The sequence below is a fragment of the Neoarius graeffei genome, chromosome 16 (genome assembly GCF_027579695.1).
Source record: "Neoarius graeffei isolate fNeoGra1 chromosome 16, fNeoGra1.pri, whole genome shotgun sequence".
Classification (NCBI taxonomy): Eukaryota; Metazoa; Chordata; class Actinopteri; order Siluriformes; family Ariidae; genus Neoarius; species Neoarius graeffei.
The window spans coordinates 20,134,511-20,147,953 of NC_083584.1; the positions used below are offsets into that span (position 1 = coordinate 20,134,511).

Sequence of the window (13,443 nt, forward strand, 5' to 3'; positions counted from 1 at the left end):
TTTTATGTTGTTTTATTGAGTTACTCTAATCACAGACATGGGAAATGTGGTACTTTATTGTGTCTGATTTCAGACTGGTGGAGTTTGTGTAATCTTCAGTATGGTGCTGTAGTAAATATGTCTGATCTCAGGTCTGTGTAGTGTGTGATTGTGGTGAGGATGTCTGATGTCAGGTCTGTGTAGCATGTGATTGTGGTGAGAATGTCTGATCTCAGGTCTGTGTAGCGTGTGATTGTGGTGAGGATGTCTGATCTCAGGTCTGTGTAGCGTGTGATTGTGGTGAGGATGTCTGATCTCAGGTCTGTGTAGTGTGTGATTGGAGTGAGGATGTCTGATCTCAGGTCTGTGTAGTGTGTGATTGTAGTGAGGATGTCTGATCTCAGGTCTGTGTAGTGTGTGATTGTAGTGAGGATGTCTGATCTCATGTCTGTGTAGTGTGTGATTGTGGTGAGGATGTGTGATCTTAGGTCTGTGTAGTGTGTGATTGGAGTGAGGATGTCTGATCTCAGGTCTGTGTAGTGTGTGATTGTAGTGAGGATGTCTGATCTCAGGTCTGTGTAGCGTGTGATTGTGGTGAGGATGTGTGATCTCAGGTCTGTGTAGTGTGTGATTGGAGTGAGGATGTCTGATCTCAGATCTGTGTAGCATGTGATTGTGGTGAGGATGTGTGATCTCAGGTCTGTGTAGCGTGTGATTGTGGTGAGGATGTCTGATCTCAGGTCTGTGTAGTGTATGATTGTGGTGAGGACATCTGATCTTAGGTCTGTGTAGTCATGTGATTGTGGTGAGGATGTCTGATCTCAGGTCTGTGTAGCGTATGATTGTGGTGAGGATGTGTGATCTCAGGTCTGTGTAGTGTATGATTGGAGTGAGGAATGTCTGATCTCACTCAGGTCTGTGTAGTGTGTGACTGCAGTGAGGATGTCTGATCTCAGGTCTGTGTAGCATGTGATTGTGGTGAGGATGTCTGATCTCAGGTCTGTGTAGAGTGTGATTGGAGTGAGAATGTCTGATCTCAGATCTGTGTAGCATGTGATTGTGGTGAGGATGTGTGATCTCAGGTCTGTGTAGCGTGTGATTGTAGTGAGGATGTCTGATCTTAGGTCTGTGTATTCATGTGATTGTAATGAGGATGTCTGATCTCAGGTCTGTGTAGTGTATGATTGTGGTAAGGATGTCTGATCTCAGATCTGTGTAGTGTATGACTGGAGTGAGGAATGTCTGATCTCCGATCTGTGTAGTGTGCGATTGTAGTGAGGCTGTGTGATCTTAGGTCTGTGCAGCGTATGATTGTGGTGAGCATGTCTGATCTTAGGTCTGTGTAGTCGTGTGATTGTAATGAGGATGTCTGATCTCAGGTCTGTGTAGCGTATGATTGTGGTGAGGATGTGTGATCTCAGGTCTGTGTAGTGTATGACTGGAGTGAGGAATGTCTGATCTCAGGTCTGTGTAGTGTATGATTGTGGTAAGGATGTCTGATCTCAGATCTGTGTAGTGTATGACTGGAGTGAGGAATGTCTGATCTCCGATCTGTGTAGTGTGCGATTGTAGTGAGGCTGTGTGATCTTAGGTCTGTGCAGCGTATGATTGTGGTGAGGACGTCTGATCTTAGGTCTGTGTAGTCGTGTGATTGTAATGAGGATGTCTGATCTCAGGTCTGTGTAGCGTATGTTTGTGGTGAGGATGTGTGATCTCAGGTCTGTGTAGTGTATGACTGGAGTGAGGAATGTCTGATCTCAGGTCTGTGTTGTGTATGATTGTGGTAAGGATGTCTGATCTCAGATCTGTGTAGTGTATGACTGGAGTGAGGATGTCTGATCTCCGATCTGTGTAGTGTGCGATTGTAGTGAGGCTGTGTGATCTTAGGTCTGTGTAGCGTATGATTGTGGTGAGCATGTCTGACCTTAGGTCTGTGTAGTCGTGTGATTGTAATGAGGATGTCTGATCTCAGGTCTGTGTAGCGTATGTTTGTGGTGAGGATGTGTGATCTCAGGTCTGTGTAGTGTATGACTGGAGTGAGGAATGTCTGATCTCAGGTCTGTGTAGTGTATGATTGTAGTGAGAATGTCTGATCTTAGGTCTGTGTAGTCATGTGATTGTAATGAGGATGTCTGATCTCAGGTCTGTGTAGTCATGTGATTGTAATGAGGATGTCTGATCTCAGGTCTGTGTAGTGTATGATTGTGGTGAGGATGTCTGATCTCAGGTCTCTGTAGTGTATGACTGGAGTGAGGAATGTCTGATCTCAGATCTGTGTAGTGTATGATTGCGGTGAGGATGTCTGATCTTAGGTCTGTGTAGTCGTGTGATTGTAATGAGGATGTCTGATCTCAGGTCTGTGTAGCGTATGATTGTGGTGAGGATGTGTGATCTCAGGTCTGTGTAGTGTATGATTGGAGTGAGGAATGTCTGATCTCAGGTCTGTGTAGTGTGTGATTGTAGTGAGGATGTCTGATCTCAGGTCAGTGTTGTGTTGCTTCACTATGTTGCTCTTTTGTCTGATCTCAAGTCCGTGTAGCGTGTGATTGTAGTGAGGATGTCTGATCTCAGGTCTGTGCAGTGTGTGATTGTAGCAAGGACGTCTGATCTCAGATCTGTGCTGTGCTGCGGCACTATGTTGCTCTTCTGTCTGATCTCAGGCCTGTGCAGTGTGTGTAGTATGTGATTGTGGTGAGGATGTCTGATCTCAGATCAGTGTTGTATCGCTTCACTATGTTGCTCTTCTCTCTGATCTCAGGTCTGTGTAGTGTGTGATTGTAGTGAGGATGTCTGATCTCAGGTCTGTGCAGTGTGTGTTTAGTGTGTGATTGTAGTGAGGACGTCTGATCTCAGATCTGTGTTGTGTTGCTGCACCATGTTGCTTTATTGTGTTAGTTTGTTCTGTCTGGCCAAATCTTTGTGAACTGATGAATTATTGAGACTCAGTAAGAGGTTTTCCATGTCTGAAGCTCTGCTAAGCTCACTCGCCCACCCGCTCCGTCCTGTTCCCCGTTCCCTCCACCTCTGTACCCCCCCCACCTCTCTCCCTCACACAACTACAGACACATAAATGCGGTCAGACACACAAACACAACTTCATACACACACTTCACATTATTCCAGAAATCCACAGGAAACACACACCTTTCTGAAATAAAGCAGCATGTTCCTCGTCAGACGTGACCCCCTGTGCTCATTATTCTTCGCTAAGCCGCTGAGTCACTCTTTCTAAAAGCTAAATTGCTTTAAAATTTTGTTCTTTGTTCAGGAAACAGGGGTTGCAGAGGGAAAATGTTTCCTACAGCTGGCTAATGGAAGTTTGTTCTCACCATAGTCTACTTACACACACACACAGGTTTCAGGAACAAGAATTTTAACACACTTGCCTGCACCGAGAAACAAACAGAAAACCCATTTATTTCAAACTTATAATGAAAGTCGAAGAGCAGTTTGACAATTTTGTGAGTAAGCTCTGTAAATTACAGCTGCTGTATACTGCAGTCTTTTCACCAGTCAAGATTTACAGTGAAAGTCTCAGGGTGAAATAAAATCCTACCAAAACTGTTCGTGTTATTTTATATCACTTGCTAATTCACTTTCCCAAATCTTTTTGTGTTAGCCAATTGTGATCAGACCGACATGACAACAATTGTACTGTACAACAACAAAGTACTTTCATTGAAAACAGTAATCATACTTAATTTAAGCTTAATTTACAAACACAAGGTGGACAAATCAGTCGTCCATTCAACAAGGACAAACAGATTTTGTGTCTGGATTTGTGACATGAGTATTTTTGTACGGGTAGTACGTAGTTGCCTTCCTGACTTTCGCAACCCAAACGTTTTCCTTCAGTAAGTGTCTGTATGTTTAAACGTAATAGTGCGACATGCTGCAAGTAACTACTGCGCACCAGAGGTGGACAGTAACGAAGTACATTTACTTGAGTACTGTACTTAAGTACACTTTTTGAGTATCTGTACTTTACTTGAGTATTTTTTTTTTTGGAAACTTATGACTTTAATTTCACTACATTTGAAAGACAAATATTGTACTTTTCACTCCACTACATTTCTATCCAGGTCCTCGTTACTATGAAGCAGGTTTGAAAGTGGATGTTTTTTCTTTTTTTTTCTAAAACATGATTGTTTTTTATCGCAGGTGACACTGAGACAGCCGATCAGTAATCACTAGGATCATTTCACGTCCATAGACTGTATAAAATCAAGTTCAGTGAATTCTCAGCAGCGTTATTTGAACACGATCAGTTGATGGCAGAATGGAAGGAGGCGGGTCTTCTGGGGAATACACGCACCCATGGCCCACGAACCCATGTTTCAGTTTTCTGAAAGGATTAAAGATTTGTTTCATTTAAAATTTTTGCTTTGTTTGCCTGAAACCGAACCACATCACGGCCTACGAAAATTCGTCGTCCAACCTGCGGAAGCATATTGAGGGATATAAACGTTTTATTCCAAGAGAAAGCTTGCAACGAAGTTGTCTGTGCTTTTAGAGCTAGCAATAACATTGCAATAGCTATGCAGTCTGGTTAGTCAAATAACTTTCTATGGATTTGCCTGCCAAGTTGCCGTAGCCTTGCCCACGGCTAACATTAACACATAGCTAGTTAACTTGGACACTGTTAGTTAGCATGTAAAAACAGAGTTACGCTAACATGAATAATGTTAACTTATCTGAAGTCCTTTCAGAAATATGTTTTAGCATAATCTTGCCAAATAAACAGAATGTAGAAATCTTTCTTTTCTAGTAGCATTAGCTACCCAATATGATTTTGAGTTTGAAAAGAGTTTGCTAGCATGTCAGGTGGAGTTTCACCGACTAGCTAGCTTAACGTTAAACCACCATGATGGCACAGCATGCATTCATTTTGTGAATTCACAAAATAAGCCAGTCGGTTGCTTCAGAGGCATGAGGTATTGTAAGTGTTGTGTCAATAATACAACAATGCGTTGACAGAAAACGTTTTAATACTTAAGTATTTTTAAAAGCAAGTACTTCAGTACTTTAACTTAAGTAAAAAATTGACTGTACAACTTTCACTTGTATCGGAGTAACTTTTGACCAGTGGGATCTGTACTTTGACTTAAGTAATGAAGTTGGGTACTTTGTCCACCTCTGCTGCACACTAACTGTAACGAATCAGTGTGTGGTCATTGAAAATGTGTTCTGATATATGTTCTTCACAGAAAATGAGCCAAGGCCAATGAGTCTGAGTTTGAAAAAATAATTAATCGTATCATTGTTCCTTTGATAAAAAATTAAAACGGGTCCCACAGACCCGAATACCATACAAGGGTTAAAGAGCTTACTTGTCCAGCGAGCTACACAAATAATGTTATAATAGCACTACCCCTGAACAGCTTTGCTTATAAAAATTGTGAAAGCGCTATACAAAATTTGCATTCATTTTTAATTAGCGCAGTGGTTAGCACCGTCGCCCCACAGCAAGAAGGTTCTGGGTTTGAACCTCGTGTCTGATTCGGCCTTTCTGTATGGAGTTTGCTTGTTCTTCAAGTGCTTCGGTTTCCTCCCACGGTCCAGAGACATGGATTTGGACAACTGACTACTCTAAATTGTCCATAGGTGTGAATGTGAGAGTGAATGACTGTCTCTCTGTGTTAGCCCCATGATAGACTGGTAACCTCTCCAGAGTGAACCCTACCTTTCGCCCAGTGTTAGTTGGGATTGGCTCCAGCTCACCCACAACCCACAATGGATAAATGGTGTTAGATTAAATTCAACTTTGTCGTTGTGCAGAGTACAGGTACAAAGCCAAAGAAATGCTGTTTACAGATAATGAAGCCATGGCTTAAGGGTTAAAGAAACAGCTGTGGGACCAAAAGGTTGCTGGTTTGATTCCCTGGACCAGCAGGACTGGCTAAAGTGCCCTTGGGCAAGGCGCCTAACCCCCAACTGTTCTAGCAAGATTGGTGGTGTACCTTGTGTTTGATTAGCCAAAGGAAAAACTGATGATGTGATTATCAGTTTGGGTAGGGAACCTGGCCATAAAAGATAATAAATGAATGTTAATTAGCAGTAATGGCTTTAGAATTTTTCTGTATTTGTTTCAGTTCATATGTTCATCTAACCACCAATCAGGGCCTACTTGAATGAATATATTTTTGTTATATGATATCATATCATTGGAGTTTGTGAAATTTTGTTTTGTGGTTCATGCTAAGCGTAATTACAGTGCAATTTTAGTCCAACACCAACAGAATCTTTTTATATATATTTCGCCAACACGTTTGAGGAAAATGTTGATATTCTTGATTGTTTTTTCTGTTTTTTTTTTACTGTCTGTGTGTCTTTATATTGCATGTATAAATGGTTTAAAGGTTAAATACTAGCTAGCTAAATCAACAGCCTCTACTTAAACAGCAAAATATCACATGGATAAAATACACATGGCTGAATATAAAATAAACCTTGTAGTTAACAACACAGTATGAGGTAAAACCATGGAAATCAGATGTTCTCAGTGCACTGTACCTTGGTGTTGTCTTCAATTGGCTTCTGTGGTTCTTGTGGGGAACTTTCTCCTGCTTCCGAACTGTCGTCCTCAGACACTGCAATCAATCAGCATGTAATCTATTAGTCCAACAGAGTTTAGTAAACACAACCATAAAGAAGACACTCATTTATTTGCTTCACAACAGAAAGCTCATTAATCTTACTTGATTTCCGCGCTTTCCTTGCCAGTGCAGCAGCGAGTTCATTTTGTACCTGTGAAGAACAGGAAATGTGTTTCAGCTACACTTAAAATACCCAAACAAACAAATAAAGAAACAAAAAAAATCACAAAACATAAAATCATCCATCCATCCATAACCACTTATCCTGTGTAGGGTCACGGGCGAGCTGGAGCCTATCCCAGCTGACTATGGGCGAGAGGTGGGGTACACCCTGGACAAGTCGCCAGATCATCGCAGGATATATCAAATGATGAAAAATGAAGAAAAAACAAACTGATTAACAAGGAACTGTGCAGTGTTTATGTTTAATGGAGAAGTGCTGTAGAGGGTTTTTTTTTTAAATGAACAGGACATCTGAGTCTATGGAGGATGTGTCTCATATATATATATATATATATATATATATATATATATATATATATATATATATATATATATATATATATATATATATATGTGTGTGTTATTTACCAGCTGGGAGGTCCATATGGTGAAATACCGTGACCGAGGTCTTGAAAGTACTGACCGAGGCCCTCTGGGCCTCGGTCAGTATTCAAGGCAGAGGTCACGGTATTTCACCATACGGACCGACCTTAAGCTGGTAAATAATATCTCATCTCATTATCTCTAGCCGCTTTATCCTGTTCTACAGGGTCGCAGGCAAGCTGGAGCCTATCCCAGCTGACTACGGGCGAAAGGCAGGGTACACCCTGGACAAGTCGCCAGGTCATCACAGGACTGACACATAGACACAGACAACCATTCACACTCACATTCACACCTACGGTCAATTTAGAGTCACCAGTTAACCTAACCTGCATGTCTTTGGACTGTGGGGGAACCGGAGCACCCCGAGGAAACCCTCATGGACACGAGGAGAACATGCAAACTCCGCACAGAAAGGTCCCCGTTGGCTGCCAGGCTCGAACCCAGAACCTTTTTGCTGTGAGGCGACAGCGCTAACCACTACACCACCGTGCCGCCCCAGTAAATAATATATTTATTTTTTTCTTTACCAAATTCTAACAAAAAACGAGAGCGCCCGAAAGGGAAAACCGAGCCGAGCCGCCATTTTGAATCATCATTCACGGCTGTAATGCAAATGGCTTCCTCCTCGGTATACAAGTGCACTTCCATGGCAGGAAAACAATTACTTTTTTTTAAGTCCCCTATTTATACAAAATTGAGTCATTCAGGATTCAGCCATGTTTTTGCTCAGCGTTAGCAAGTTACAGGTTTTTAGCTTTCTCCTGAAATGTTTTATTTTATTTCTTCTTCCTCAGGGTAGTAAAACTCGCTTTCGCTGTGAACACTGTCGTTATCGCTATCCATGATGTAAAATTAATGCTATTCTCCTGAGAAATGCGAAAATAAATGTTAACAAAAATTGCTACGATGTTTGTTGTTGTTGTGAACGAGCGAGTCGCCAGAGGTCTGTAACTGGGGTCCATACTGTCGGATATGGACCTGCTCGCCAGCCAATCAGGGCGCAGGATTTGGACCGCGAAAAAAATAATTAGCAGTTGTTCCACAAAATCGAGTCGTACATGAGCTGCATAGCACCAAGTTGGCTATAAGCCATGTACGACGAGATTGAGTGGAATAACTGTTTTATTCTATTCACATTCACTGTATTTTGAGAAACAGAGCATTTTTATTTTATGCAAATTCGATAAATAAAAACTTTATACAAAACGTCTGACAAAATTTCCGCTTAGAATGTGAACAAACCGGCGAAATGACAGTAGCAATTTGTGAAAAATGCAATAATAATAATTATTGAAAAATAAAAAAAAAATGCATTCTTACCATCAAGTACTTTAAAGTTCAAACTTTTTGTTTGTTTTTTGCATTTTCGGGGTGTTGTTTTCAAGTAGAGTTTTTATTTCGTCCTCAGTTGATTCAGCAACACGCTCCGCCATTTTGTTTTTCTCTACTCACGGTATATGAGCTGATATCCTAGTAGTAGAGTAGCCATTCAGAGCACACGATTGCTCATATCCAGTGAATGTGGATAGAATGAAAAATATTAGATTAATAAGGGGCGGGGCACGGTGGTGTAGTGATCATCACCATCGTCTCACATTCGTAATCTAATAAATGCTACGATACATCCCTTACAATACACATCTTGCAGTGCTAATTGCAGAAAGGTTCATCAGTGTAAGGAATAAAACATTTCAAATGCTGTAGATGCTGAGATCAAATTCAATCAATCAGCAAGAAACTTACAAAAACAGCTATTTTTAGTCATTATAGATCAAGCACTCATATTATTCAGCATACTCTTTTACAGACAACAAATTAAGCCATAACAATGAGGACTGTGGTCTGTTTGCCAGGGAGAGGCAATGATGGGCAGCGAGGCCACCATCCGCCACCAAAAGTGCTTACTGGATAGGGTATAAGTTGATATTAATGTAGTTTAATATCATTAATCATGAATTTCCCTATTTATAGTACTTATAATATACAACCCCGATTCCAAAAAAGTTGGGACAAAGTACAAATTGTAAATAAAAATGGAATGCGATAATTTACAAATCTCAAAAACTGATATCGTATTCACAATAGAACATAGACAACATATCAAATGTCGAAAGTGAGACATTTTGAAATTTCATGCCAAAATATTGGCTCATTTGAAATTTCATGACAGCAACACATCTCAAAAAAGTTGGGACAGGGGCAATAAGAGGCTGGAAAAGTTAAAGGTACAAAAAAGGAACAGCTGGAGGACCAAATTGCAACTCATTAGGTCAATTGGCAATAGGTCATTAACATGACTGGGTATAAAAAGAGCATCTTGGAGTGGCAGCGGCTCTCAGAAGTAAAGATGGGAAGAGGATCACCAATCCCCCTAATTCTGCGCTAACAAATAGTGGAGCAATATCAGAAAGGAGTTCGACAGTGTAAAATTGCAAAGAGTTTGAACATATCATCATCTACAGTGCATAATATCATCAAAAGATTCAGAGAATCTGGAAGAATCTCTGTGCGTAAGGGTCAAGGCCGGAAAACCATACTGGGTGCCCGTGATCTTCGGGCCCTTAGACGGCACTGCATCACATACAGGCATGCTTCTGTATTGGAAATCACAAAATGGGCTCAGGAATATTTCCAGAGAACATTATCTGTGAACACAATTCACCGTGCCATCCGCCGTTGCCAGCTAAAACTCTATAGTTCAACATGATCCAGAAGCGCAGACGTCTTCTCTAGGCCAAGGCTCATTTAAAATGGACTGTGGCAAAGTGGAAAACTGTTCTGTGGTCAGACGAATCAAAATTTGAAGTTCTTTATGGAAATCAGGGACGCCGTGTCATTCGGACTAAAGAGGAGAAGGACGACCCAAGTTGTTATCAGCGCTCAGTTCAGAAGCCTGCATCTCTGATGGTATGGGGTTGCATTAGTGCGTGTGGCATGGGCAGCTTACACACCTGGAAAGACACCATCAATGCTGAAAGGTATATCCAGGTTCTAGAGCAACATATGCTCCCATCCAGGCGACGTCTCTTTCAGGGAAGACCTTGCATTTTCCAACATGACAATGCCAAACCACATACTGCATCAATTACAGCATCATGGCTGCGTAGAAGAAGGGTCCGGGTACTGAACTGGCCAGCCTGCAGTCCAGATCTTTCACCCATAGAAAACATGTGGCGCATCATAAAACGGAAGATACGACAAAAAAGACCTAAGACAGTTGAGCAACTAGAATCCTACATTAGACAAGAATGGGTTAACATTCCTATCCCTAAACTTGAGCAACTTGTCTCCTCAGTCCCCAGACGTTTACAGACTGTTGTAAAGAGAAAAGGGGATGTCTCACAGTGGGAAACATGGCCTTGTCCCAACTTTGAGATGTGTTGTTGTCAGGGCCGTCGACAGGGGGGGACAACCGGCTATTTTGTCCCGGGCCCAGGCATGAGGGGGGGCCCAGAACTGGTCCCTCATGAAGATGCCATTAATCATTCTGTTTCATTTCAAAATGTGTTGATTTGGGGGAGAAAAATGTGCTATATTTGCATTCAATGAATGATTTCTGGTTCTTTTGCCTTTATTGTCTTCGAAAATAGATTCAAGAACCCACCTACCACCCCTAATGCAGAAATGGTTTGGTCTTTGATTAAGGCGCCAAATAACGCGGCACTATTTCCATCATAACGCTTCGACAATAAGCGTGCGAGCCCGTTTGCCAACATGCACAAGTCAGGAGCAAAGAAAAGAAAATAAAAGAGAAAAAGAGATGAAGAAGCCAAGAGCCTCAGGGGCTCACTGCATAGATATTTTAGAAAAGATTCAGATGATGCAGTGGGGCAGCTGAGCCAGGTAAGACACAGATAACTTTTTTCCAGCCCCGTAATGTAACCCCAGCACGCGCGACGCACCATTCATAATTATAAAGTAGGGGATAGCAGGGTACACTGAGTGAACACTGAAATGCACAGGGCATTGAATTATTTCATAAACATATTGGTTTAATAACACTGTGTTGCATATATCTCAATGAAGCAAAGAATAGCACATTGGCCCGCAATCATATCCAAATGTTTTAGGCACGCTTGCTGAGCTGCGCTGAACTGGACTCTGGTTAGCTGAAAGCCCGTGGAACGCTGCCTCTTGTTAATTAAACCTTATTTTGTTGGAAATCATCCCGTGTAGATACGACAGCATGTGAAATTGCCAGCTAGATAGAGTTTAATGTAACGAATGGGCTATAAATGGGGTGTTTTGAGGTTAGTCTGTTGCAAAACATTAAACTTTCGCTTAGACTGGATACTCTTCAAACAATTCCCTTGCTCAAGTGAAAAATGATAGGCCTGTATGAAAAGCGCAATTAATGAAAGTAGCCTAATAAGCCCTAAATGAATAAAACAACCTCTGTTTTATTGTTGTTGCTTACACGTTAAGATTTTGAAATCTTCTCGGTCCAGTTCTATATCCAGGGAACGTTGTAATCCTTTTGGTTTATCCGTGATAAACATGTCAGCCCCCAGGTCAGACAGGCTAATGTTACGTGGTTGGGAGGGTGTCAATTTTTTTTGTAACATTCTAAATCGAGTACGGAAAGGACGTTTATGAAAAACAAGACAAAAAAATACACTGAAAAACTCACTGTACACATCACTAGTGGTGATGCTTCTATGTTCAGATTTTGGGAAAGCCATAACTCCGTTCTCATTGAGGCCCGGTTCCATCCCGTAAACAATCATTTTGGTTTATCAACTACCTGCGCTCAAACATGTCACAGGAGAGGCTCAATGGACTGGCTATGCTCTCTATAGAGCGCGAACTTGCAAAGAAGCTGGACTTCAATGACCTTATTGACGACTTTGCCACAGCAAAAGTCCGGCGCATTGCATTTCGCACCTGAATAGTTGCAGACTAAGGAAATGTTCAAACTGTAAATATGTTGAAATGTTGAAATAAAATGGTTGACTGTTATAATGGGCTTGGAATACCTGTTATTTAAGGGTTGGAGTGAATGGAGACTGTGAAAAGAGGGGTTGGGTGTGGGTGGTTGCTGTGTGGCGATGTGCGTGCGCGCGTATGTGTGTGTGTGTGTGGGGGGGGCACTCAGATTATTTGGGGGGGGCCCACTCAGATTATTTTGTCCCGGGCCCAGCCAAAGCTGTCAACGGCCCTGGTTGTTGTCATGAAATTTAAAATCACCTAATTTTTCTCTTTAAATGATACATTTTCTCAGTTTAAACATTTGATATGTCATCTATGTTCTATTCTGAATAAAATATGGAATTTTGAAACTTCCACATCATTGCATTCCGTTTTTATTTACAATTTGTACTTTGTCCCAACTTTTTTGGAATCGGGGTTGTAGAACAATTTCTCGTCTCGTCTCGTCTTCTTCCGCTTTATCCGGGACCGGGTCGCGGAGGCAGCAGTCTAAGCAGGGAAGCCCAAACTTCCCTTTCCCCAGACACCTCGGCCAGCTCCTCGGGAAGAACACCGAGGCGTTCCCAGGCCAGCCGAGAGACATAGTCCCTCCAGCGTGTCCTGGGTCTTCCCCGGGGCCTCCTCCCGGGGGGACATGCCTGGAACACCTCCCCAGGGAGGCGTCCAGGAGGCATCCGAAAAAGATGCCCGAGCCACCTCAGCTGATTCCTCTCGATGTGGAGCAGCAGCGGCTCTACTCCGAGCTCCTCCCGAGTGACTGTGCTTCTCACCCTATCTCTAAGGGAGCGCCCAGCCACCCTGCGAAGGAAACTCATTTCGGCCGCTTGTATCCGCGATCTTGTCCTTTCGGTCATTACCCAAAGCTCATGACCATAGGTGAGAGTCGGAACGTAGATCGACCGGTAAATTGAGAGCTTCGCCTTTTGGCTCAGCTCCTTCTTCACCACAACGGACCGGTAAAGCGACCGCATCACTGCGGAGGCTGCACCGATCCACCTGTCGATCTCACGCTCCATCCTTCCCTCACTCGTGAACAAGATCCCGAGATACTTAAACTCCTCCACTTGAGGCAGAACTTCTCCACCAACCTGGAGAGGGCAAGCCACCCTTTTCCGGTCGAGAACCATGGCCTCGGACTTGGAGGTGCTGATTCTCATCCCAGCCGCTTCACACTCGACTGCAAACCGCCCCAGTGCATGCTGAAGGTCCCGGTTTGAAGAAGCCAACAGGACAACATCATCCGCAAAAAGCAGAGATGAAATCCTGTGGTTCCCAAACAGGATTCCTTCTGGCCCCTGGCTGCGCCTAGAAATTCTGTCCATAAAAATTA

At 42.5% G+C, this 13,443-nt stretch overlaps 1 protein-coding gene across 2 annotated transcripts in view; it reads right to left on the minus strand.

Moving 5' to 3' along the window:
* Positions 1 to 13,443, minus strand: part of rapgef5a (Rap guanine nucleotide exchange factor (GEF) 5a) — a 238,688-nt gene that overhangs the window by 133,760 nt on the left and 91,485 nt on the right. For both annotated transcript variants that reach the window (XM_060942610.1, XM_060942609.1), the window contains exons 7-8: positions 6,678 to 6,726; positions 6,493 to 6,569 (exon numbers count right to left, since the gene is read on the minus strand). In XM_060942610.1, coding sequence (XP_060798593.1) covers positions 6,493 to 6,569; positions 6,678 to 6,726 — 126 coding nt within the window. The remainder of the gene's footprint in view (positions 1 to 6,492; positions 6,570 to 6,677; positions 6,727 to 13,443) is intronic.